This window comes from Phalacrocorax carbo, chromosome 4, assembly GCF_963921805.1.
Source record: "Phalacrocorax carbo chromosome 4, bPhaCar2.1, whole genome shotgun sequence".
Classification (NCBI taxonomy): domain Eukaryota; kingdom Metazoa; phylum Chordata; class Aves; order Suliformes; family Phalacrocoracidae; genus Phalacrocorax; species Phalacrocorax carbo.
In genome coordinates this window covers 50,190,782-50,218,276 of record NC_087516.1, presented here as the reverse complement: position 1 = coordinate 50,218,276, position 27,495 = coordinate 50,190,782, and the positions used below count along the sequence as shown (strand labels likewise).

At 47.0% G+C, this 27,495-nt stretch overlaps 1 protein-coding gene across 4 annotated transcripts in view; it reads left to right on the top strand.

Annotated features, from left to right (window-relative positions):
* The window catches only part of MFHAS1 (multifunctional ROCO family signaling regulator 1), a 31,973-nt gene extending 4,731 nt beyond the window's left edge, over window positions 1-27,242 (top strand). For 2 of the 4 annotated variants that reach the window (XR_010372694.1, XR_010372692.1), the window contains exons 2-4: window positions 23,213-23,339; window positions 24,829-25,259; window positions 26,829-27,242. Coding sequence is in view for 1 of the 4 variants with exons in the window: in XM_064449899.1 (XP_064305969.1) it covers window positions 23,213-23,339; window positions 24,829-24,832 (131 nt within the window). In the remaining 3 variants the exon portion in view is untranslated. Of the gene's footprint in view, window positions 1-23,212; window positions 23,371-24,828; window positions 25,261-26,828 lie in introns of those variants that run through there. The other 2 variants (XR_010372693.1, XM_064449899.1) reach the window with 2 other exon arrangements.
* The last annotated feature ends 253 nt before the right edge of the window (window positions 27,243-27,495 follow it).

Genomic DNA, 27,495 nt, shown 5'->3' with positions numbered 1-27,495 from the left:
CAGTGGTGTCCGCATGCTGGGTCTTGCAGCTAACGTGGTGCTTGGGGTAATGTGATTTGCCTTCCAAAAAAAACCCCAAAAACAGCCAAGTCTGAAAAATAAAAAAAAAAACCAACCCACCTCCCACAGAACACATAAAGAAAAAGTAAAACCAACCAAACAAAACCCCACCAAAATTAGCCAAGACAGCAAACTGTATGTGCTGGTGTGATGGGTTGCTGTTGAAGGTTTAGCTTGTGAATAATTCAGGTCTACAGTCGCATATCCCCTTTTTTCTTTTTTTTTTTTCTTCTTGGTGAATGTTTTGTGGCTGACCCTTTTTTTTCCCCTGTGAGTAGATGATGCTTTAACAGTAAAATGTGAAGAGGACCTGGACTGTCTGCAGGCAGTTGGCATCTTTGCTGACTGGTGACAGTCAGACCAGGTCCAGAAGCATGAAGGGGACATTGAAATCAAAGGGCCTTTTCCTTTGGATTTGGCTGTGCCATATATGTTTCCATAGAGGTAGGAAAGGATTGCTGTCACCTGGGAGCCAGGCCGGGTGTGCTGGGAAGGTGAGGTAAAGGTAAGCAGTGCATTGTTGGGCATGGGAGGAGCAGGGGCTTGTGCCAGGCCTCCAAATGCCACCTGGGTGATGCTGCCTGTGGAAAGGGGGTTGCAGTGTTTCCAGAGCTCTCTGGGGAGGAGCAGGGCCTTGCTGCCAGGGTCACAGGGCTTAGCATCCCAAGTGGCTGTGCCTTGGGGCAGGAAGTGACTGTCTCAACATGAATACTATGCAGGTCTAGCTGGGGGAAGAGCAGATGTATTTCAGAAGCTGGGCTGATGTGTGGAAGCGCTGAAGAGTGATTAAAGGCTGCAATTAATTGAGAAACCTGCTTGTCTTCTTGGATGATGCTTAAATCTAGCCCAGTCATGACCTGGATTGTATGAAAAATGTGAACCATCATTTGGCTTGGGGACGCCTATAATGCCTGTGTTTAATCTAAAATATTCTTTGCTGTGTATCTGTTCTATGAATAAAAGACCATTTAGGAGCCCCTAAATGGCAATAGTGAAGCTGGAGCTTTTTTTCCCCCCCCAGTTTTGTTGATCGGGAGGTGTAAGTGTTTAAAGTTGTGCTGCCAAGCTTGCTCTCCTGCAAGTGAATTGTGGTTGGCATACTTTTTTAACAGGGTGTAGGAAAGAGATGGGTCTAATGTTATGAAAATGTGTAGCAAGGGAGATGTCTGTTTCTTTCCAAACTCTTCCAACGGAAATCCCTGGCAATTACAACACTGCTCATTCTTAAATAGGGCCGTGGTCTTTTTAGGACTGCACTGAAGAGCTGCTTTGCAGCCTGTTGACCTTAATAAGTGAAATATTTCTGTGGAGACACTGCCAAATTTGTGCTCAAAAATGGAAGTGCAGTCTAGCTGTGTGTCTGGTTGCGCAATCTGTGTCGTCATTCATGAAACCGACAGTGCATTCTTTGGTCATCCAAAATTTTAATTGGAATCCCCTTCAAAGAGGGGACTTGGTTGTTCATGAGTTTAGGATTAATCCTTGCTTTTCCTCTCCGTCCCTCTCAGTCCTGTGCCTGCATGCTCTGTAACTTCCATTGATAATGCACACACAAATTCTGTAAGAACAAGCTAGCGTACAAAGAAATGGTTGATAAGAATTCAGATTCTAGATTCCGTCTTCTGAGGGTTTATTGCAAGCAAACAGTCAATAAAAGTGATATAAAAATGCCTTGATAGGGTCCTTATAAGGAAGTTTTTGTGTTTGAAAGAGTTCCGTAGCTGGGTGTAATAGTAACTGAATTGGCATCTGAGCTGGAATCTGTGTGCTTTTTGGCTGCAGTCATCCACTCGGCTGATAACTGGTGTGTTGAATATATTTTTTCTTCTTCATTTCACTATCTGTAAATAAAAGTATCCCTGTCAGGCTAAGAAAGGCATAGCCCTGCTTGGAGTGGCCAACACAAATGGTTCACCACTCCAAGATGATGAGACCTCAACTGGGTTGTCGCAGGCATTGTGAAATGCTGTGATTTTTGTATATGATGTTCTTTTAGCCCCTGGACTGAAGGGCTTTTAGGTTGTTCATGTCCCATAAGCTATTAAGTGACTTGGGGTTGGGGAGGGGTGGGGGGTGGTTTGCCATCTGTCTGATAGTAGACACCTGTGCTTTGTGTGAACAAATGTGACTGGATTTTCCAAGCTTGCCTTCCTGTGCACCTGCTAACTGCTCTCCTGCTGTCTCCTCTAGCTCTGTGCTAGGCTGGGTGTGGGCTGTCCCGGGCTCGTCCAGGCTGTGGTCTGCACAAGGTACCCTGATGTCCGATGTGTGATCCTTTTGGTGTTTGGAGTGGGGGGGGGTGTTGTATTTGACCAGTCATTTTCCTTTATTCTTGTCTGTGAAATGGTATGAATGCAGACCTAAGGAAGCCAGGGGCTGTGTCCATTGCAGAAAATGGGCAAAATCCTGTCACAAGCAAGGCAAGATGATCTGGGTTTTCACAGATTAAAAATGTGACAGCAGGCAGAAAGCCATTGGCAAAGATACTGTGTGTGAGCCTAGCAGCCCCTCTCCAAAAGTATGCTGCAAAGCTATTTGGGACCTTTGAGAGACACTGGAGGACTGGCAAGAAGTCTCTTGCAGGGAGGAATTGCACATCGCCTGCCTGCCTTGCTGTCCCCTTCCGAAGGTATCGGAACAGGGAGGAAATTACAAGCCTCTACTCTGCCCATCTTCCACATCGAAGGGGAGCAGAAGCAGGGATTATGTGCCAGTCACCTTCAGGGGTACAGATGGAAGTATCATAATGTGGTTCCCCTGTGAGATACTGTCATTGCCAGAGCAGGGCTAATTCTTGGCTACCTTAGTCGTGTGATCTGAAGTGAACTATGCTTACCATCCCTGCGTTGGAGTCAAAAGCAAGCATGAATTCCCTTGGTGGCTGGGATGGAGTCAGGAGATGGAGAGGTAGAAGATCCCATGATGTGTCATGCTGTCAAGTCCTATGCAAGGTGAGGAGGGAACAGGTGGCACTGGTTCTCAGAAGGGCTCAGAAGTTGCTCCAAAATCTGAGCTGAATCTCAATGAAAGGCATCTAATTGTCAGGTATCTAATTGTTCTTTGTAATTAAATTGTAAGAGGCTGGGGTGGTTTTTGCGCAGACAATTGCAGTAGAGCAACACCTGCTTGTATAGAGCCTGATGCTAGCATTTGGCAGCCTTTTATTTTCCCCATTTGAGGGTGGAGTCTTTTTTTGCCTGACTTTCAAAGATGGTGCTGCAGTTGTTTTGGGGCTGTTGTCACGCTCTCTTGAAGGCTGTGGCTTCAGGAGAGTGCTGTGGTGTAGTTGGATACAGTAGGGCAAGACTTCACCACAGCGTGAGCACTGGACGCAGATGATCTGGATGTCATGAGAAAGCTGAACAAGGCCCTGTGATTCAGGAGAAGAGAATAGTTCAGTTGCTGAACTTGGGGAAGCTAGTGTGATTCTGCAGCTCTGGTGCTGATTATTGAGCTTACCAGCAAGAGCTGATTTCTGTGCTGCTGAAGTGACCCCTTCAGTGGTGTGACCTGCTCTACGTAATGATGTAGAAACAGCCTGTTTACCTCTAGGGATTTCCTTTGTGTCAAGCTGTATATCACATGGTGAGCATTTGAGGTTCTCTTGCTTGGAAGCTGTTGTGGGGCATTCTCTAAATTAAACAACACATCCAGGAAAGAGATAACAAATGTTTCATGATCTTGCAGGTGGCAGAGGAATTGCCAGAGGAAGACTGTGGTGTGCAGCACAGACGGCTGCCCTGGGACTGTGCCTGGTGGAGTGTAGGTGTGGGAACCAGTGCTTGGAAAGAACTGGAGTAGCCAGCGTAGAGCTGGGCTCATGCTTGATGATCTGGCTTGGGAGGACACAGGAATGGGAGGGACAAACTCAACTGTGGATGCCAGAAGAGAGGCTGAGGCTTTGAATTGCCTTCTTAAAACTGTCCTGCTGCCTGCAGTGTCTGGTTACCATGTATTGTGTGTATTGCTTTGTGTGTGTTCGGGGGGATTTTTTTTTTTGAGGCTCTAATAATGGAACTTGCTAAAATTATTCAAAATTAGGATGGCAACTGCATATTTAATGCTGTCTGAAGGAATCCTCTTCTTTATGCAAAAAGATCCTACGCACTTCTGCTAAAGGAAAGGTTTCCTGGTATGTCAGCTCTGGTACAAGAGAACTTTTCTGGTTTGTTCCTTAACGTCTTGTCTTGCCCTGCCCCATTCCCCATGGGAGTCATCTCTGGGGTTTGGGCCTCTGGACTTTGAGCTGCCATCACTGAACCAGGGAAACACTAGATTTGGTTGAGTGGATCTTTTTGCTTTGGTTAGTAAAGCAAAGCAGGGTGCTTGGCCTTCAGTGCATTACTTTTTTTTGTTTGTGGGGTTTTTTTTTTCAGTTGCTGAAATTTTGTCTTTGCAGGACATGACCTATAAAAAAGATGCTCAGTACCAAGTGATTATTTGTTTCATTGCATGAGAACTATTTAAAAACTACTGACTGGGAGGTTGAGAAAATGTTGATGTAGGTTTTCCCCTCTCCAGAGTCAGTTGATTACACGAGGATGGATTTGTACTTTGCTTCAGCACGCTGTGGGCACAGATGTCGTGAAACATGCTTTGCTTCTTGCCGTGTGCACACACTTCTGGTGGTGTGGTGCCTCTTTCTAAAAACACCAAGTGTGAAAAGTTTTCCCAATGTAAGTTTAGTTGAGATATATCATGTGCATGATCCACATGTAGGACCTTGCAATATATCTATTCCTTTTGCATCTCAAGAGGGGATGGTGGGAAACCATCAGCAGCGCTGAATCTTTGTTGTCTTTTGGTGATGTTGTGAACATGTTACTTGAAATTGAGACAGAGCTCTGAAAAAACAACTATCAGTTTAAAAGCAAAATATGAGTGCATCTGGTAGGTAATTCTCCTGTATGCTGTGGCGTTTTGTTGCATCTGCAGTATTAAGCAGGTAACTGTGGTAGCCTAGCATGCTCTACAATTAGTGATTTATTTGCTAATAATAGTGCAGGCTAGTTGTCTGGGTCTTGAAAGTAATTTGCCAGGGGGGAAGGGAGAATATGCATTTAATGAAAAGTTCTGTGTTGGGTTTGAATCCTTGGAAGTCAGAGTACAAATTTTTTTTTACACCCCTGCTCCCCAAAATAGAGGACGAACCTCTTTACCTCTGGTGATGAGTAAAGAAAACTGGTCTTGGGGGCTGAATACAGGATGATCAATTAGTTCCTTTTTTTTCCCTCTACTTGCTTGTGGTACTTGTGCTTGCTGTACAGATGTGGGCAATTGTGAGAGTAAGCAGGCTAGCTGGTGCCAAATAGTCACCTCTTCTCAGGTGAGCTTGTGGGATGCCAGTTCAAGGATGTACTAAGGGAGAACTGGTACAGATGGGGGGGTGGGGAGTGCTTAAAGCACTGTGTCAGTTATAACAATTAAACTCCTGCTGCTGCAAACAAATTGCATTGGTGCTTTTGGCTAGCTAAGAATATATCTGGGTCTGAGAAGGCAATGCAGCTGGGTTGAAGGAGTCTCAGCCTGCCTCCTTGGTCTGCTATATGGTGATCTCCTTGCATGCAGCAGGAGATCTGATGGGATTCGGGTGGCCACAGTGTGAAGAAGCTGTGTCTCATACAGAGGGTGGGGAGGCCTCAGCATTTTCAGAAGCTGTTGAGTGGATGCAGTTTAGAGCCTGTAATAGGAAGATCAGCTGTGTGGATGTGGCCTTTGTTCCAGCTGAGCAGCTGGGAGAGATTTGGCCTCTAGCTGTTTCTTTGGGAACCAGGTGTAAGAACTGGAGTTGGGGGTTTCAAGACCTGTGAAATAACTGGCTGGTTGGCTTTAGGAGAAATTTCATTTGGGGTGTTCAGCTGGACCATGTTTGAGGGCTTATGCTTCTGCCCCAGCAGGCTGCTGGAAGCTGAAGTCATGTTGTACTTGTGGTATTTTCCTGGCTAAAGCTTGGTCCTGAATGCACTAATCAAGTTGCCAACATGGTCAGTGGCAGTGTGGTTTAGGACTGATGCATGCTTATAGGATCCGTGGGTAGGGGTGACTTGCCTGTGGCCAGTGGATGGAGGTGGCAACTGGACCGAGCTGTGGCTGCTGGAGTGCTTGTATGCTTGAGTTGGTTGTGGTTTAAAGGGAAACTTTAATTTCAGATTTGTGAGGGTTGTTCCAGTGGTCATTTTCAAGAGCTCTGTCCTTCTCCCAAACGTATACTGAGAACACTTACTTACTAGCTTTAGCTGTGGCTAGGTTGGACTCCTGGGGACACGTGTGAGACTGGCCTAGGACTTATACAATTCACAAGGCAACATTAATTTTGAATTGACAGTTCGGCATGGCAAGCTCTGCATGAACCAGATGACAGCTTTGAGGTGAGCTGGGCACTTCTGTGGGGAAGTCCATTAGCCTCAGTGCTTTGTGAGGATCAGACTAAACTGAACTGTGGAGGCAAGTAACCTTTAGAGCAAACCAAAGCTGCATCTCAATTCCTGTTCAGACCTGCCCTGTTTTGCCACATGCTGACTTGGAGGTGATGCTTAAGTACTCCATGAAGGAGCTGTATTGTTGTTGATCTTGGTTACATTGAAATGTGCTGATGAGATGATGGGAGACTTCTGCTGGGCTTTTGTTAGCGGGGTTTCACAAGCTTGCCTAAGTGCATCTCTCTGTTACTGCTTTTATGAAAGCGATACCAGGATATCTTCCCTTTTTTTAGGGTGATGCTTGCCAAGCATCCAGTTTAGATAAGCATAAGCATTTTTTGTGAGGGACCCCAGACCTCCCAGACTATTCTGGGAGAGGTCCCTCCTTTTTCGCCTGGTATCCATCACGTTCTGTAGAGTTCTCAGGCTCTCCCTGTTGTGGTGCAACAGGAAGGAAACAAAGGTAGAGCAATGGTAGGACAGGGGTTTGTGGGCCTCATGTTGTGGCTGATGATAAAATTAATATTGTAGGTTTTTTGGTCCTAACAGAATATAAGATCATGGCATACTCTGCTCAAAACTTATCTCTTGAATGACCTTTATGTAGTAACTCTGCAATATCTGTATGGTGAATTCCTCTTGGGGCATGTTCTTCACATTTTTAGCAGGTATTTTCCTCTCCTGCAGCACAGAGTGAGCAGTGGCCTGTGATAAGGGACTGTAGCAGGGTAGGGTCGTTGATGGGCTTCCTTAAAAAAAAAATGAATCTGCCATCATTTCCACAGCACCAAAATCTGCAGAGTTTCGCTTGAGACACAGGTGCTTGACCTAATTTGCTTCCCATGTATGTAGCTGCTGTTTCTGCCACACAAAACCACACAGTGGAAAAATATTGAAGGTGAGCACAGTGATTGTGGCTTGCTTGACTTCAAGAGACATAGTCAATACATTTGATGCCTTTGTATCAATGCAAGGCTGGCAGCAGAGGAATGCTAGAGAGGCAGATTTGTCCCAAACCTACCCCAAAACAAGAGTCCTTGCATCTAGTAAGGCCCCTTGCTACATGGTCAACAAGTGGAGGGCAAGCTTCCTGCAGCAGAAGAAACATGCAGCTCTGTTGTGTAGCCTCTGAAACATTATGGTAGACACAGAACTGCAAAAATTTCTTGCGGCACAGACCATTGTGCAGCAGCACCCTGCTGTGTTCTTAGCTGCTGTTGTGGAGGTCTGTTGCTGACCATTTAATACCTTTCGCTGCTCACTGTGGCCTCTTTCTTAGATGCAGCAGTTAGGTATGAACAGTAAGCAATTTTTTTTCTGAGCAGATAATGTTAGAAAGCAAGGATTTAGTAATGTGCAGAGCTGAAATGCACAGGATGTACAGTGTGGAGGATGGAGAGGCAGGGACCTCTGTCTGAGGCTGGCTGCCGGATATCAGTCTTTTACTGTAAGTATTCCCATTGCCTGTGTGTGAACAGTTGCATTTTCATTGCTCTCATTAAAATTGTCAGATAAATCAAGATCAATCAAGAATGCAGGACCCAAAAATGGGGTAATGGCTGGGGATAGTGACCCATTCTGAAAAGCAGTCATCTCATATTGACCATCCTGATATTTGCTTTTGTATCTTTCTACCCTTCTTCTGGATTTACACTGTGTACAACTCACTTGTCTGAACATATGTTCTCTTCTACTACATTATGGGTAAAAATAGCATAATTGTTTGTCAAACTGCTAACCATGGTACTTTTCAGGATTACATCCTCAACAGATAGTGAGACACAGCTGTATATTGCAGTGCGTGATAGGGAAAGTTTCAGGGTATTTATGTCCAATTCATTCTGGTTTTCCTCAAAAAGGACTGAGCAGCTAGGGCCTTGTCTATATGGGAGCAAAGGGGAGTTGAGGTAGCGACATAAATTAGGTGTGCCCTTTCTTTTTTAATTCCTCATCCTCCTCTCTATTTGTGAAGCAGGGAGTGGCTCACAGGGGCAATGACCTTCCTTACCAGGGGAATTTAGTCATGATGGGACTCATAGGAGCTGGAGCAAGAGGAGGTGGTAAGGAGGCAGCTGAGTTGCTCAGCACAGTCAGGAGATTTGTAGCGTGGAAGGCATCTTGCAAATTGCAGACTTGCCCAGGAGTTGCCCAAGGGCAGGGGAATTGTAAATCCAGACAAACTGGTGTCAGAGCAACAGCTGTGTGGTGCCAAACTTTCATTCAATGATGGGGAGCTGTTCCTGGGCTCAAACTGATTTTAAAGAGCGCTGTAGGTTGAGGGTACACCGCTGGCCTTGGCCACCACTGCCTTAATGGGGGCTCTGAGCCAGGCAGCCTCTGTCCCACCATTACCCCTTTTGAGTCCCTCCATCTTGCACCACCACATCACTGGGCAGCCCAACCCAGACCAAGCAGTGAGAGCTGGGATGATCAGTGCTGGCTCAAAGTAGTCACCAGGTAGTCCTTTGGATAGGTTGGCTTTCCTGGGGAAGCCTCATCTGGCCTGTACCTTCAGGAAGCCAGCATGCTATGTCCAGAGAGGAGCAAGTGGGCAGACCTCTCTGCATGCTGCTGGGGCATTGCAGGCAGGGGTAGAGGCACAGACTCATCCTGTTGATAAGTCTGTGCTGCCGCAAGGAGAGGAAGAGATGGAGGGTTTTGTGTGTGCTTCTTCTCCCGGTCTGCATGGTGCTTCGTACCCACTTGCTATGTGTGGCTGTATTTTACAGGCAGAACTGCTGGATGGGGTCAAATGTGCTTGGTGGCAGGTTTCCAAACCAGGGAATCGGCAGCCAGCACCAGGCCTACTTACACACGTTGCATAACCAGATGAGTTTTCAGCTCCCTGGGTGTTTCTCTAAATCTTCCTTTTGAACAGGCTCTTTCTTTGTCTGAGAGAGATTTTGATGCTTTTATTTCAGATAGTGATGCATCACTGGATATGGAAAATTTTCATGTCCAAGTGACTTTGGTTTATCAAAGCTGCTAAATTTAGGAAATCTATCAAAAAAGAGCTTCCCCTTCCTGTGATCTGACATAACGTTTCTTGGTTGCTGTTATTTTTACTGTGGAGCAGCTTACATCTATTTTGGTTGGGCACTAAGTGATGGCTACAGTGCAAAACAAGAAATTTGGTTTTGTCAAGTAAGGCAGCCATACTGCAGCTTCAAGGCTTTGAGGGCAGTCTGTTCATGCTGGCCTTGTGCTGGCGCTGGTTAGGGTCCCCTGGCAGCCCTGCTCAGCTCTCTCGAGCCCTGTCTGCTCAGCAGAGGGTCTCTGGGCCTGCCCACCTTGCTCTGGGGCTCAGCGCTCTGTTTAAAAAGTTAGCAATAAGCCCTTTGCTCTGACAATGGTTAACTTTCTCAGTATCTTGGAGGTGTAGTGAGTGGCTACTGTGATGGACTTTAAGCCACCCCAACTTCCATCATCCAAATTCCAGGAGGGCAGTGTAGAGAAGATGGTGTTTTACTGCCACCAAAGTAGGGAGACAACTGCATGTGCAATGGGAGTTTGTGCCAGAACCAGTCATGCCTCTGGTTTTGCAGATGTCTTTAATACAGATTTCCTTTCACTGTATCCTGTTATGGACCAGGTCTGAGGCATCCCAGTCACATACCATCACATTGAGATGGGAGTGAAGGCAGACAACTGGGACATTGGGAAGGGATGCCATTTCTTGCTGGATTCAATATCCCAGAGTCCCAGAGATCTGCTGAGCAAGAATTTCTTTTTTTTTTTTTTTTTAAGCTTCTGGTGGACAGTTTTGCAGAAACATTCAGTGGGTGAAAATGGAGGTGATATAAGCCTCCTTCTGGAACTTCAGTTGTCTCCAGGTACTTTTGCCCAGCTTTGTGACAGTGCTTGAGGGCTCTGTGGGGATTGAAGCTCCTGTGTGCTTTGTCCTCGCTAACAGCTTGTGTCAGATCTGTGTACCTGAACCTGGACTGTCAGGGGTTTGGGGCAGGGCGTCTTGCTCACACTGGTGAAGTGGAAGCCTGTCATCTAACATTGGTGACATTTTCATGCCAGCTTTAATAGGTGAGAAGTCTGTAATTTCTCAGGGGAGCTCTACAGATTCCAAGGTGATCATTATTAGATTTTGGCAAGATCTTAACCAATGCTTGCACATGCAAATAATTCAGCTCAGCAAGTGGCTGCTATGGTCAGCTTGGAGCCTTCCTAGAGTGAGATGCTGAAATAAATGATCAAGAGTTGAGTCTTGTGTGTGTCTCTTCCCAAGTAGTGTATTTGTGCCTCAAAGGCTCAGCCAAAATAAAGACTTTTTTGGATTAAAAAAGTTTGGGAACCTTCCTTTGGGATCAGGGGAAAAAAAAGAGTACCTTTCTCTGTCATCTTTTGTAACAGAAAGCTACCGTGAAGTTTTTGAAGCTGCCTGTTATTTTTAACTTGTTCCTTGTCTGTCTTTGAAATAAATCACATCTTTCTTCTACGGCAAAAGAGAGCCTAGCATGTTATGTACACACATATGCACATTTTTGAGTGCCTGCAGTGAAGCTAAACACAATATTAAGAAAATGTTGCCAAACAAGGCAAGACCATGCTCAGGTTAGTGACTCACACTGATTCATAGTGATTTAAAAAAAAAAAAAAAGGTAAAAAATAAAAAAAAACCCAAACCATTAGGCTGAAGAGGGTGTGAGGAGAGGAGATGCTTGATAGGCTGGTTTGAGGAGCACAGTAAGCTGGCTTTAAATCTGACATGGATTTCTGGCATAGCACTTTGCAGGTGCTTAAAAATGTGCTTCCCATTAAAAGCTGGCCAGAGGAAGCTGAGCAGTATGGCTGTTCACTTACTGTGTGGCTGCTCCTATCCCTGGACAGCAGGGTGGATGCTGGTAGTGTGGCCTGTGTAGGGAGGTTGAGCAGCTCGAGTGCAGTTCTTGCCCGGCCTCCAGTTCAGTGCCGGTATGGCATGACAAGTTGTCATGCTTTATGGCATACCCAGGACCGGGCTCCAGGTCAGAGGTCTGTCACTCTTACCTGCATTTCATGGTAGTATTCCCCTGAAACAGCACCTCTGGTTGAAATCTATGTTGCAAAATGCTCTGCAGCTGCTGTGCCGTACAAGCTTCGTGCATGGTTCTACTTCTCTGGGATATACCAAGTGTGCCCAGCCCCATCCAAGCTTTGCAGGTGAGCGCTGGGACTGGGAGTTGCCCACAACATTGTGGCTCTGCTAGAGATGGCATTATTGTCACTTGCTCTGTGCTGCTTTATCCCCAGTTGCATAATGCAGCATGATGCGGATAATCCAGTCATCATTACAAAAAGATTTAAAAGTTCTTTTTAATCAGAAGTCATTTTTAATAAAGCTTTGCCTTGCTCGGAGGACTGTTCTCTTGGCTTGAGTGTTTAAGAAAAATGCAGGAGTCTGAGGGGGGTGAGAGGGATACAGATCATGGAGAAGGGATACAGGTGCCTCTGGTTCCCAGGCAACTGCTGCTGAAGTCCAGAGCTGTGGGGCATGTTTCCACTAGCACCAACCATGCAAGATCCTTACATGTGGAGATAGGAGCAGACAGTAGGTCTGTGATTTCTCTGATTTTTCCTCTCACAGAGCAAACCTGTGGTGGTGGTGGAGGGAAGAAAAGGCTCTTTCTAGTCCACTCTGGCTCACGTTTCCCCTTTAAACTCTCTGTGTCCAAAATACTGGTGGCTCTCCAGGGCCTCCTGCATCTTGAAACAAACTGATCCTGGATGAAGTGTAGCAGAGGAGGGGATCCTCTTTGCTTCTCTTGTAATGGCCTTTTGTGTAAATTTGTGTGTGATTGACCTTATATCTTTGGTTGTTGCTCTGCTGTTGTATTGTGGGAAGTTCACTGTCTAAAATAACATGTGATGTCTGAGTAGCTCTGAAATGTGCAGTCTTTTCCTCCTGTATGCGGGCACCTGCAAGAGAAGGCAGAAGCCATCTCTTGAGCTTCCATGTCTGCTTCATCTCCCCTCAGAGCAAGCGTCCTGCCAGTTCCTGCTTTTCCAGCCCCAATTGTCCTCGATCTTGGGATCTCTTGACCATGTGCTTAAGATCTCCCTGAGTCTCTCCTTTTTGATCAGTACAAATTAATGCCTGTGAAGTTTTAAGGTTATTTCTTCTCAAGACAGATCCCTCTGAGGGGATCGGTGCTGGGCATGTCCAGATGAGAGCCAGCCAGCCTGCAGTTCACATGAGATGATGAAACATATGAAGAAGAGGTGGCTGGGGCTATGTGACAGTGACACTGGGGAGTAAGTACCTCAGAGCCATCCACCTGGTGGGAAGCTGCCTGGAGGAAACCTGGGAGTAATACAGATTTGCAGGACAAATACTTAGGAGCACAGCTCTGTCATGGAGTCACCATGGTGGAGCAGGCAGCTCCTAGGAAGGCGCAGGGGGGTAGAGGAGATGATGGTGGAGTGAAACGTTCTGCTAGTAATGCTGCTGCCTCCCTGGGAGGCTGATGAGTTACAGCACCCACGTCTCCTTCCTGTTTCAGTAGCAAACATGACTGCTGTAGAAGCAATTTTTAAACAGTGAAGACGGATGCTGCAGTTTATTTTTGGGCACTGAGAGCCCCAGACCAGATGGCATTTCGCAGGCAATGAACTCTACAGGAGTTAAGTAGCAAAGCTATTGTTTCTGAACCTGCATGACTTATCATTTTGGAAGGTGTTCTAGTGGCAGACTAAAAAGCAGTAAGAATTGGTTTCAGCAGAGGTGGTAAAACAATCTATAATATTAAGTCCATAAATAAGCACTTTCCTATGGGGAGAAGGTGTTTGTAAGCAAAAGCTCATTATTGCCTTGATTTACAGCTGTTAGTTGTCACCTGTTTAGATATGAGGGAATGAGAGGGTTCAGAGAAGCACAGTTAAATTATTGGAAATGCTGAGGAATCACCATGAAAAAAAGATCTAAAAGATTAGTTCCTATCCCCTCTGGAGAAGGGGACAAGTCGAAAACAATTTTGTAAAGCTCTTAGTAGTAAAGGAACAGACAGAGCTTTGTTCTTGACCATTGAGCAGTTCAAAGCCAGCAGCTCACTCAGACTTCAAAGACAGCAATTTTGGTAATACCAAAAATACTTTAAACCAAACGAATGGAGAAGATTTAAAACAAAAATCAGTTCTCTGCCTGTGTTGGCACAGGGAAACTCAAGCTCTGAGCTGTGTGGAGTGCTGCTTGGGCACTGCCATGTGTACCAGCAATGCATTTGTAGAAAACACCAGCCTACCCATGAGACCAAGAGGAGAGCTGGCCACTGGTCTCAGTGCTGTGCTCCTCTGATTTCAGCCATATAGCTTCAACCAAATCTACATCACACTCTATCTTACAAGGAAGAAACACTTGACCAAAGGATGTAATCATGGAACTTCAGCATAAAGGGAGAAAATATACACGCAGAGACACAAGTTAGATTTGATGGCTTTAAGGAACCTTCTGTGATCCTGTACATTCCTACTCAGCTAAAGCCATACCTGTGGTCAGCACGTAATGTGGTGTTAGTTATTAACTGGTAGGAAGTGGGTAGCTCTGAGGAGAAGCACCATCACTGTGATATATGTGTATAGATCAAATTCCACAGTGAAGTGGCTTCAATAGAAAGTCATGTTAATAGATTAAAACAGGGATTAGCTCAGGTTGGTTCAATTAACAGGTAACGCACTTGATTTAATATTTGAGCCTGAGTGGGACTTAACGGTGTTTAGACTTTGCTCCTTAGACCAGTCAATGATGATGAAGGGAAAAGAAGAATAATTTGTCCATTTGCTTAAGTGGGGTCTGTTGTTGTCCTGCTGAACAGGAAGAGTTTTAGAGTGATCAAAATAACTTCACTGAGGAGTATTACGCATGGATATAACCTTAAATGATCTGGAAGAGAATACCTACCATGCAGGTTTGAAAATACAGCTCCCTCCAATTCAGTTTGCTGAACACACTGAAGCTTTGGAATGGCCCTAAGGCAACAGCAACTCATGGAGCCAAGTTACGTTTACCTAGGAAGGACTTTATTTAATCTTAGGGAAAACTGTTGGGCAGCACACCTACGCACATGTCGTGTGTGTGTGTTTTGGTTTGTTCTTCTTTTTCTTGGCTGGTGAAAGGCACATAAAAAAAAAAAAGAAAAGGGTTCTTCTGGCAGAATGTAAAAGGCTACTACACGGGAAGCTGCAGGTCTTTCACTCCCCAGATGGACTTTGCTGAATGCTTGTTCCAGAAGAGGGGCTGCATAGCTCGGGTCCTACCTTCAGCCATGGCATGCGTGGTCATCTTGCAGGGAAGGAGCAAGCCAGTGGGGAAAAAAACTTGTCCCAGGTGTTCTCCCAGCTTTTGTCTGTCTTCAGCACAGGGGTTTGTCTCTTTAGTAATGCTTAAAGACACTTCGCCAGTGACTGGTTCGGTCTCTTCATGAACCCTCGTGAGCTTGAATCTACAGCGGGTTGCAGCAGGGAGTTCTGCAGCCTCGGTCAGGTGCTGGACTGTTCCTTTGGTTTTCTTTGAGTGCTCCTTGCACTACCTGCGTCAAGGCTTCCTAGTTCTTGTGTTGGAGCAGGCAAAAAAAGATCAACCAGTTCTGGGTGCAATGCCATAGCAAACTATCGTGAGGAAAAATGTCTTGCAGGCTTGCCTAATTCTCTAAATTTAGCAGAGGGGCAGGCTGGGACTTGGCCCTGTCTCATCAGTTGCTTAAGGCTGGAAGTCCATGGGCTGAACCTTGTCAGCCCCTCTCCAGGGGTTGGCTTTTCACGTGGCCAGCTGTTAATGTGTTGTGACCCAAACACAGAGTCGGAGCTAGCAGAATGCTGACCAGTCCTGGTAAGCTGCCTACAGACCTCAGTGGACCCTGCCTGTTAACTTTGTTTATCATAGTAATGGCTTTGAGAGCTCTTTTATACTTTTTTTTTTTACTTTAGTGGAATCTGCAGCATGCTAATCATCTGGATGAAAGAAGGCTCACCATCTCCTCTGTGACGGGGGTGTAATAGCTTTGGAATTACTGTTTGGAAACGTGGGCTCAGGGCTGGTGGGGATTGTTGCTGTTTGGACTGGCTGCAGCTGGTGGTGTCTAGCGTTCGGGTGGGTACTCTGCATGCGGTCGTGCCTTGCTCTTACTGGGTGAGAGCAGACAGGTTGGGGGTGGCTGCAGCCTTCTGTCCAGCTGGTGCCTTGGCAGAATGAGAAAGTGCTCATGGCAGATACCGCTGAAGGGTTGGAATTAAAAATAACCAAAAGGTAGTTTCTGGACTTGGTTGCTCAGTGACAGGCCTGTTTCTATTCTAGGATGAGGATAATTCGCACTGAGCTCATTACACCATGACTCTCCCTTAAAATGCCTTGACAGTTGATTTCGTTCCAGCTAATAAGGTCCTAAAATGTTAATGAAGGAAATAAATTTTTCATGGCTTTGTATTGCAGTCATCTGAAAGTGCTGTGTTGCAACCTGCCAATTCAAGAAGCTTTTTAGATATTAGAAGGGCAGCAAAATATTCCGCAATTTGGAGGATGTTTTGTTTTCTATTTCAACTTTTTTCTACTGCTCCCTCTCCTTTTCCTGAACCTTTATTCTGTGCTGTTTACTTGTCCCCTGTGGTGACTTCCTTTGTCTGCCCTGGTCACTCATGGGCAGAGGTGCCTTGCTCCCACCTTCCCCACTGCACAGGAAGAAGGATGGAGTGCTACTCATGCTGAAATACTGTTTGAAATACATTGAGTTTGATGGGACAGAGTGGAGAAACGGCATCATGTTCACTCTCCCCTGACCTTTTGCAGGGGGTCAGGGTGGTGTCAAAAGTCACAGTCTTCTCTCCTCATGGCAAGTCTCTTGCTGAGACGACAGCGTTACCTGGCACAAATGCTCCCTATGCTCAGCATTTCGTGAGTTGTGGAAAGAGGAGACGTTGCATGCGTCATGGAGCCACACTGGCTTAGGAATTATGTAGAAGTCAACCATCCTTTATTTGTCTGAGCTGCTTATTTTGTACTGTCAGAAGGAGACAGAAGGTCTCAAACCTTCATGACCACTCCTGGAGTTATTTTGATGGAACTGTTTTGATGATTTCCTACTGCTCTCTCCATTCTGGTTTGTGAGTATGGAGGTAGGAAGTACTGAGTTGTGTGGTTTGGGGAATGTGTGGGTTTTTTGTTTTGCTCTTAACTGGATTCTAGTTCTAACTATAATTAACTTCAGTGTGCCTGAGAAAAAAGTAATTAACTAATGTTTTGGGACAAACATAGAGTTTTCCAAGTTTTATACTTGGAAACCTTGTACTGCCGCACTGGTAAGGGATGATGTCAAATAACTCATGTTGGGGAAATTAGTGGATGAGATGTAAATTGTCATTTTGAATAATTACCCTCCTTTAGCTGCTGAGTCGAGCATCCAAAATGCTTTCCACTCAAGTTCTCTACACAGGCATACACTCATCCAATGCCAGCTTCCTCAGAGCTTTTGCAACCACTGAGGTCTGTCAATGTCCTCTTCTGCTGTGACAGCAAGGGGCTAAGAGCTAGCTGACTGTCATGACTTGGGGAAGGAGGAGGGTATTTAACCCCCTTAAGCATTCCAGTCTGCAGCTGGTGTTTGTGTCACCTCTCGCCTTCTCTGAGTGACCGAAATTAGAGGTAGCGATTGCAAGGTACAGCATCTGTCTCCCTGTCTCCTGGGCAGGCTTTGCAAAGCACCTTACTCTTTGGCATGGCCCTGGCTTCCCACCAGGGTGATTAGCCTGGTAGTAACTTGGTTAGGAGGTAAAGTGCAGGGTGATCTCAGCTGCAGTGGGGAAAGCTGCTTGGGCTTGAGCTGAGCAGAGCACGGCTTCTGCAGTGTGTCTGGCGTTCCTGGCCTGGGGAACGGTGGCTCTGGGTCCTGAAGCTTGACCTAGACCTGTCAGCTCCAAGCTGAAAAGTACTCCTGCCTGTTTTCAGAGATCCACCATGGAGGTTGTTTCACGTTTCTGTCATCTGGCATGAATTAAGAGCCATGGGAAAATACTTTTCTGTGCAGGCAGCTGGGGGAAATATTCAAGGTGAGCCATATACATGTCCACAGCCGGAGATGTGAGGCCTAGAGATGAGATGCTGGCTCATGAGGCAGCTGGTGCTATGAATGCAAGAGCTGGAAAGCTGTCAGGTTCTTGGATCAGCCAGCAGCCCCAAGGCTGAACCTGCTCCTCCGACGGTTGTGGTGCTCTGGGGTGGAGCTGGGCACCCACAGGAGACTACTCTCTGTTCGAGGAAGGTGTCACTGCTGACATATTTGGCCTTGAACCCTTCAAAGGAGAAATGGCAAATTGCCATCAGTTCCTTTTGCATATTTTGGAAAGCTCTAACCCTTTTCCTTGCTCTCCACAACCTTTTCTCTGGGCTCTCAGCTTCTGGTCTTGGGGACTTACCTCTGCAGGTTGGTCCTTTGCCTTGTGACTGGCCACCTTTTCCGCTCTGCATTTCCAGAGCAAGCTTTGCTTTTTGTTCAAGTCTTCCCTTTCTTTTTTAACTACATGTAATCTTAGGCTGATTTGTTCCTGAGCATGTGCTGATGGGTGGTTCTGCTCACCAGCCTGCTGTTGTGATTGGTACTTACCAACAGAGTTTTCTTCTCTGTTCCTTTCTTTCCCAGTGGTCTCTCCCACTGGGGCACTTTCACACACTGCAATCGTTGTTGTTTTTGTTTGCTAGTTTTAAGCTCCTTTAACCACAACTGCAATGTGAGGCTCATGAAACTTTATGTTCCTAATATGGATTTCACCCTACTCTGCTCCCTTTTGTGATGTCTCTGCTTTCAGCTGGAGCAGTCTCTCAGCCCTGTGTCCTTGCTGCAGATTGTTGACACATGAACAGGGAACCTTGTGCCACAACACAGCCATGGCAATGGAAACTGTGTGAAGGCAAATAGTCTGTGTGGGATTTTCCTCCCTGTGTGCAAAACCCTTCTCTGTTAGGCAGCCAAGTAGGCTTACAGTTGGGCTTGTGTGGCTGCCAGCGCAGAGTAACCTAACACTCCTGCAAGTACTCGCTTTTCTTGCTGTCAGCCTCCCTCCTAAATCTCTGATTTGTCATGGGTATCTGGCATTTCACGGGTATTTCCTAAATGCCAGTGAAGTGTGCTTTGCAGCATGCATGGGTCTGATCACTGGCATGGGCTCCAAGGGAGGCATCCCTCCCCAAATGACAGTAAATCAAGGACGGAAGGAAAAATGTGCCTAACTCTGTACTTGACCAAAAATTGTACACCTATGCTTTTCTGTGTTCCTGGGCATACGCGATGGTAGAAATGTCTTCCTCGTCCACTGAGTGGCGATACATGGTTGAGCTCTGTCTGGCACATACAGTTAATCCTTGTGGGCTGCAGGCACCGGCCTGGCCCGGCAACCCAGCGCAAGTGGCTCAAAGGTGGCTGTGCCTGTGTCTGTTCTGGGATAAAACAGCAGCAGCAAAGAACATCTTGCTGACATAGAAATATCTGCTTCGGGTGAGCTGGCTAATGCTGAGAGGAAACAGGCCCTTCTGGCAGAGCTTTGGGCATGGCTGAAGGTCTGTTCCTACCTTTGCCTGTGACCGCCCATGTGTAGCAAGTTTCTTTTAAATGGTGCGGGCAGGATGACTTGCTGCGCCCATCTGCCTGGGGGAATTTACAAACCAGCTTACGCTGCAGCCAAAACCAGCTATGGTAGTTTCATGACAGGGTCTGGGTTTGTGTCTCAGCATTAGCTTGCTGTACAGCACATTGTAGCCAGTTGTGGAGACCTGTTTCTCTGCCAAAATGTCAGGAGGCTGGCCATGGGATAGATGCAACTTCTCTGCACCGTTTGTGCCATTGTAAATGGAGAGGCAGCAAAGGAGCATTTTCTAAAGCATCTGCTGTCTGTTTGCAGGTGCTTTTAACCAGGCTTGGTGGGTGCCTCTCTGCTGTCACCTGAACTGGGACTTAGATGCATCTAAAAATCAGGCCTTGGTCAGCAATTACCCAGCATTAAAGTGCCTTTGCAAATAGGGCTCATCATCCTAAATCAGCTGAGTAATCTTAGTGATGCAAATTTGTCTCCTGGAAGATGGGATTGTTCTTCAAAAACTCAGTTGCGTTAGTCTTTAGCCTTAAGACAAAGTAGCTGGAGTGTTGGTTAAAACCTTAGTGGCTTCTGTGGAAGTTAATGTTAAAACCAAGGCCACGTTGAGACTAGGGTAAGCTTCTTGGTTTGTGTATGCGCCATTGCAAGGCAACCTTTCAGAGGAGGCTGGCAGAACTGAGGTTTCCAGTATAATTTGTGACATGCTCATGAAGGAATGTGCAATCAAAATACAGACTGGCTAGTCTGTACATAGGGGCAGAACAAGTGCTGCAGACATGGGCTGCTCCAGCTACATCTAAACTTAACAATTAAATAAAGCAAACGCCACTGCATGTCAGGCACTTAGCTTTTTCTTTTGTATCAGTGCAATACTTGATTTTATCTCCTCTTTCCCATGGTGCCACAGCCCTGGACACTTTTTATTTCTAATGTCCTGCAGTTGGAATAATTTCTGAATAGAAACGTGAAGTTTCTGAAAACTCTGAGAGATTCTGGGCTGGAGAGTTGCATCCAAGCAGCGTCTCAATGCTAGTTTGTTACAACTCTGAAGATTGCACATTGCAATGGGGTTTACACTGGCTTTTATTTAGCAGTGATGTGTAGCATGATTTAGATAGTTATGAAGGGTTTAGTACTGTGAGTTTATGCAGTAAAGATGAGCAGTTTGCAAAGACAAGGGGCTGAGAATGCTGTGGTGGGAAGGCAGTGGGACATCCCTTAGCTGGGGTTGGGGAGAAATAGGAAGGATGCACAGGTGACCTTCTGCCCACTTGGAGCATGATGTATCTCATGGAGTAACTGTGAGAAAAGTCTTTGTTCTGGGGAGCAGCGTGTGTCTCAGCAGGAAATGGGAGTGGGGCTGGAGAAGGTGTGGATGGGACTGGGGATAGAGTGAAGTGAGCTTTATCCCAGAGGCAACATACAGGGGAAGGGAGGGGAAGGTAAAGCCATAAAGAAAAGGAGGGGTGACTGAAGAACTGTGAGAAGAGGTTTCCCTCTAATCAGGCACCTATCTTACCCTACAGCAATCTCCTCAGCTTGAGAAATCTCCATCTAAGAATTCCTGAAGTAGGGAAATGGAAATGGGAATGAAGGCTCAAGCAGACAGACTAGTCTTCCTGCACTCCTCTGCTTTAAGATCTAATTGATATTAGCCCTGTTTTTAAAGCGCATAATGGTGCACTGATTTTATGACTCATCTTTCAGAGCCAGTGTTTTCAGTACTGTTAGCAATACTGCAGTTTGGAAGTCAACCTGGGGTTGGAAACCTGGGAATCACTAGGACATGGAGCCTGGTGGCATATGTGCCTGATGGGATGCAATGCTCCTTTCAGTGTGTGACAGCTCACATAATTGAGGATGCTGCCTTGCAGATTTAACTTTGAATTGCAAATACCATCACGATTCTTCTGTTTTGGGAGATATATCTGCATGGCTTAAAAGCTGCTTTGCCACTTCAGGTTTGAGTGTGGGTGTGAGACAAGGGTAGACAGTCAAACCAAATGTGAATTCATTTGTGGACCATGGGGGCAGACTGGAATTACTGGCCTCAGAGGTAGGGTATCTGTCAGGAGGAACTGTGTGCATGCATGTTCCCTGCCAAGCCCTCCCCTCTGCTTTCATGATACCAAACAATGTGTTCTTGCTTTGGAAAAACGAAGGGGTTTTAGATCTGCTTTTTCATGAAAGTGAGAAGAGAAACAGTGTGAGGAGGAGAGGAGGGAACCGGCATTTGGGGAGCTTCAGGCGCGATGGGGCTGACTGTTGTGCTATTGCTGCACAGGCTGGGCAGTTCTTCTTTGAAGTGTGATTTCTTTTCTGGTTTTCCTGGGGTGCCTGGCAATTGCAGCTAGACACAGGGAGACATTTTTCTGTCTGATGTTATTTGTTTAACAGCAGAGGAATTTATTGCAAGTGTATTTCAAAATAGGGGAGTCCAAGGACCATCTGTCCTGAGTGTTTTAGTGGAAGTGGGGACAGCTCATAGTGGCTGCTTGATTGGTGGGTACATGGAGCTTTGTGTGGATCTGTGACTGCAGCCTGCTTACAGCTGGCCTGCCTCTGTAAAGGGAGTCACTGACCTAGCTGGCAGAAGCCAGTTGTGGTCTGGTGCCTCTGCCTCAGGTAGGACTGCGCGGCACCAATGTAGGCACGCTCAGCAGAAAAATTAAGCCCTTGCTGGGCATGGATGCTGCCAACCCATATTGCCTTTGAGAGCAGACCCTACCTGCCAGACTGTTATCAAGAGGTGATTCTGGTGCTATTGGGTGTCTAAGCTGTGGCTGGACTATGCCAAGAAGATGGCACATAGATGGCTGGGGAATCTGCCCTGCTGGGGCAGTCATGTGTGGAGCAGAGCCAGGAGGAAACTTGAGTTGCTCTGAGCGAGCTGTTGGGGAAGTGTTCCTTGGAGCTGGGCACAGCTCAGCACCTGCCTTTCCCCTCTCACTGAGCTGATCTCCATCTTGCCCTGGACTGCATTCTACAAGGGTGCCAGTGGTGAGTAGCTGCCAACTTGGCACTTGAACAGTGGAGCTGACACAACTCATTTAGCAGAGGGATACCATGTGGTGGAGAGCCCCCCGCTGCTACTGACTCGCAGAGCTGGTATTGTCTCCATTAGGGGAGAGCTGGGAGCTGGGATCTGCATGCTCAGCAGAGGATAATGTGACGCAGGACACAGCAGCAGTCCCACGGCAGCTGTGGCAAGCACGCCCAGGGAGAGGGGTGCTAGGGAGTCCTCTCAAGATTTTTACCTGTTTCTAAATATTGTTCTGGCAACTAAAAGAGGCACCCTGTGGTTGGCCAGCCATCGCAGAACACCAGGGTGTCTCCAGCTCCTAGGTGGCTCCAGCTCAGAAATCACAGTACTGGGGCAACAGCTGGACAGCTGCAATGGGCAGGGTTGCTCAGGGACAGAACAGGAGGTAACATACAGGTTCAGAAAAGGTCAAGCACACTTGTCTGTGGCTGATTTGAGACTCTCCCTAGAATTTCTTAGAGGAGAAATACTGAAGTGATACAAAAATCATGTCTGTGGTGCTGCTTTCAAACTATCTTCTTTGTGGTTCATACCAAAGAAGGTGGTCTTGGCAGGGTCATTGTAGCAACCTTCTGCCTGAACTGAAAGACCGCTGCTTTTTGGGTAGCTTTGTGGCTGTGGGTGGCTATAGTATGCAGATGTGAATAAGGCTTGTATCCGTAGCTTTATCTGTCTACCAATTATACTGCTGATGCTACAGTTCAGCTTCTTTCTTTTCATGGAGATTGAAAGTAAATTTTTGGATCCCATCTGCCCCCCCCAAAGCCTAATTAAAACACCTATTCCTAAAACCTCCATCTCATTAAGCTCCATCTAGATGCTATGAATCCCTAAGGAGCACTCAAGTCTGTGTGCAGTGATTCAAAGCAGAGGCAGAAAAGATGGCAGATGTTACATTTGTGTGGAGCAGCATGTCTCCAAGCTGTAATCACCAGGACATTCACCATGGTTACACAGATGAGACCTGCTTGGGTTGCAGGACCAGTAAGCCCTCTTACAGTGTTCACTTACATCAGTCATGGATGTTTGGTTGGTGAGGGGGAGGGGAAGCACATGCTAAAAGAAAAAATTGCAAAAGCTGTCTTGCCGATGCTTAGATGTTTTAATTCTTTTCCCTTATTCACAGGAGAACTGCTGAGTCAGCCGAGACCAGAGGGACTGACGGAGATCATCTGTCCCAAGAACGGCAGCGAGCGAGTTAATGTTGCCTTGGTTTACCCCCCAACTCCTACTGTGATCAGCCCTTGTTCCAAGTGAGACCTGAAAGCAGACCCCCATTCCCCTGTCAGTAGACTCCAGAAAGCCTGCGTAAAACATGCCCCCACTAAGCACTTTTTCTGGAAGGTAGCAGCCCCACAGCCTGGGGACAGTTCTAATTATTTGTGGATATAGACAAGTCCGCTCAAAGGATAAGAGGTACAGTAAAATGGGTTGAGGTGTTTCCTGAGCTGTGTTGTGGCAGATGCAAGGTACACATAGAGGCCAGGACAGATCAGGAGATAATACAATCATGGTCAGGTTTAGGTAGGATGGGACCTCAGGAGGTCTCTGTCTGTCCCCTGTTCCAAGCACGACCACCCTCACAGCTGGGTCGGTTGCCTGGGACCTTGTATGGGCAAGGGTTGATGACTGCCAAGAATGGAGGGGCCACCATCTCTCTGGACTTCAGGGTTACTCTGTTCTCCTGGGGCAGAATTTTTTTCCTTCTGTCCCATTTGAGTCTCCCTTGTTACAGCTTAGCTTTCATTGTCACGAAGATGCACTGCTGGCTTGTGTTCAACTGTTCTCCACCACATCCTAAGCCAGCTGGACCCCAGGCTGTGGTGATGCATGGGGTTGTCCTGTGCTGGGTGTAGGACTATGCACTTGTCCACGTTGAATTTCACAGCACTGTTGTTGGCCCAGTCCTCCATCCGGGTGAGAACTCCAGACAGAAGCCCTGCCCTCCTGTGTATCAGTAGCCTACATGTCCTTCACTACACAGAGTGGGGATGTGCTTGGAAAACAGAGCTGTGTTGTGGTGGGAACAAACACTCACAAAAACAGGTAGTGCCTTGGCTTTTTGATGCATAGGTTTTCTTGCAGAACAGAAATGCAGCCATGGCCTGCTCTCCTTGGAGTGGCACAAGGGAGTCTGGCAGGGAGCTCAGAGGAGCAAGCCGAGTGTCTTGGTTGTGGCTGCTGCTGTGCTGTGATGCATGTGGATGCCTGTTACTTTCACTTCAGTATCTGAAAGTAGCTTTCAATGCTGTTCTCTCTGTTTAGTACCCTCCCACCACAAAATAGCAGCTCATCCTGCTGGACAATAGCTTCAGTGATGGGTGGCTGTTGAGCTGTATGTGAAGGTGAAGTGCCCACCTGGGGCAGGAAACAAAGTAGCTGCCCTGATAACGAGCCACGGGTCACAACTGTCTATTCGTTTGGTCCTCCTGTGTGTGTACTTGGCACAGCCCATTTCTAACCTGAGGCTGCAATTTTTGTTGTACTGTGCTGTCAGGCTACACCTGTGCACTTGTTCTCCTGTCCTGCCTTCCAGAGCAGCTAACGACTGTGTCCCAGTTTCACAGTCACTCTGCTGGCAGGAAACTTGTGTTCTCAAAAAGGCCTCTGTTACTTTTAAAGACCTCACCCTCCCTATTTACAAGCCTAGAGAAAATTGTGTGTCTTCAGTTACTCATCACAAGCACTATCAACCCTGCTGCTCGTGCTACATTACTTTTTCTTTATCCTTTCCTCTTCCAGATAAATCGTCAGTGCTGGTGCCAAAGGTTTTCCACCGGGCAGAACATGGCTGATGCTCTGCAGTGCTCCCATCTCTCCAGTTGTGGAGTTGCATGCTGACGGGGATTGATGGGACTTTGGACTCTGAAATGCTGTGGGGCAGGGGCAGCTCCCAGGTGGGGGCCTTGTGGCTGGAGCGGATGCAGTCACCTGGAGGTCGGGGACAACAACGAGGCATGAAGCAAAACGATTGCTGCAGATGGCAGGGCTGCTGGCCAGAGGGGAAGCACTGGGGATAGGATTCTGTGGACCCATTGATCGCGTGTTGAAAACCCATTTGGATCTCATGATGAATGTAAAAATGTTCTTGGTACCATTTAATTCAGACCTGCTTGGAGGAAAGTCTCTTGAAATGAGCTGTAGCGGGATTCCCTGGATTTATTCCTGGACAAGTGAGTTTTGTGGAAGTTGGCCAAGGCTTTGTCGGGGCGGGGGTTGATGCTGTGAAGCCTTTAAAATTGCTCCACTGCAAAACAGTTGGCTGTGTCCCACACAACAGGTTTGAGCTGTGGCTGGCAGAGCAGGAGGAGAAGCAGGGTGGGAAGTGTTTCCTGCCTTGTGCATTCACATAACACTGTGCCATGAGGCGGTAAGGATGTGTTGTAATCACACAGGGATGGAAGAAGGACAGTCAGTGTGCCCTCAGCACCTGCCATTTCTTCCTTATCACTAGCCCCAACAGCTCATGGTCTGCCACATCTGGATGCTCTGGAGTTGCCATTGCAATACTCTCCATGCATTGTGGCCACTAGAGCAGCAGAAACCTGGATCTGGGTCCTCCTCCTAGCAAAGTCACCCAGGCATCTTTGTGCAGAGATCTAGTGAAGCAGCATGTGGCTGTGTTGAACAAACTGGCCCTGATCCCCTCGGGCTGGCCCTGGCAGCCATGCTTTGTGGGCAGGCATTCTCCCCTGGGCCAGATGTGAGAAAGGGTAGGCTGAGCACTGGCACCACAATGCTGGTTTCTCTCCTGACTAGGTGGTTTTGAGGACTTCTAAGATGTTGCTGTCGGTTTGTGCCCTACAGCTGAGCCCTGATAACTGGACCGTATAGTCCTGCTCCATGCAAATATTTGATTTTGTGTAAATCAAATAGGAGGCAGGCACTTCCAGAGCTAGGATCCCCTTCATCAGATGCTGGTGGAGTTCTGAGATATGAGGGACTAAAAATGCTTGTGTTAATGTACAGCTCTTAACCCTTGGGCTGTGATGGCAGGCATGGGGCAGAGGTCCTTTCTCCCAGACCTGGGATGGGTGGTTCTGGTCAGCAGGCAGTCCCCACCAGGATGTGGGCTGACCAGGCCTACAACCAGTGCAAGACAGTGACATGCATCCTGCTGGGACCTGCTGCTGTTGCAGAGGTGTGATGTTCCCCTGGCTTCTGGTCCTTCAAATAACAGCCTCGTGTAAGGGTTGCAAATATCCACTTTGGCAGGAACTTAACACTGGGAAATGCACGGCAGAATCCACTCCGGTGGGAGATTGCAGGGGCCAGGAGGAAGAAATAAGCCATTGTGCCTCACTTCAGGGGACAAAGCTGCCAAATAAAAGCTGGCAGCTCAACCAGCTTGGTGTCTCTTCAGGGTATCATTCCAGCTGGGGAGGGAGCTTGGGCTCAGATTTCATGTGTTGACCTGCCACCTCTGGCAGTGGGTATCTGAACCTTTCTTATGTCAGTGAGAAGCATTAATTGATTGTGCTTCTGTGTTGGTGTAGATAAACCGGGGACTGGAAATTGCCTGTGGTTGCTGGAGTGAGTGGAAGGGAGGTGAGATCTTTGAATGGTGTCAGGAATAGCGCTAGGAAACTGCCTTGTCCTGAGTCTTGCTGCCCATGAGACATGAAGGGCCCTGGTGTAGTCAGAACTTAGGTTAGAGCATTCCCTACTGTTACCTGCCATGCTGGATGGCCTTCTCTTCCTCTCTTTGCTGCTACTCACCTCTCTCTTTCCATTCTCCATAGGAAGAAACTAACGATTTGTTGCTGTGACGTTGCGTGGAAACCACGTTGTAAAGAAACCACAAACTGGAATGCTTTTCCAGCCGGAGGCCTGTTCCCCAGTGCACCCATCTGGTTTGGGATGTGTGAACATTGAAGGAGTGAGAGGACATTTTGGCAGCCTGCTCCTTGGGACCGCAGCTCTCCTGCCAGGGCATGCCACCTCAGCGGGAGCACGGCTTTACCTGGCCTTCGCAGGCACTGAGTCTGCTGTGTGCACTGAAGCCGTAATACCAGGAGTGTGGCAGTATGGAGATCAGTCTGGTTGGGTCTATTTAATATGAAATCGTGATTGCTTGTCCGCCCACTGTTTAGTAACTGGTGTAACTCTGTTTTCATCTGTATTTTTTTAATATGCAAAAGCCATTTAATTTTCTATGCAGTTGAAAAACGTCTCCCCTTTGCAACTGCCAGGTGGGAGATCTGTGCAGAAGAACCAAGCCAATAGTTCTTTTGATTTTGTTGTGGCTCTCTTTTAAGGATGCATCCTGGAGTTCTCTGCATACAGTGTCCCTTTACTGAGCTCCTGCCTGTTAGACCCCACTTAACATTCCTGAGCCCCAGGGATGAAGGCCCCAAATTTTTTAAGGATCTGTCATTTTTCATGAGTTAAGCCACAAGGAAAGAGGAC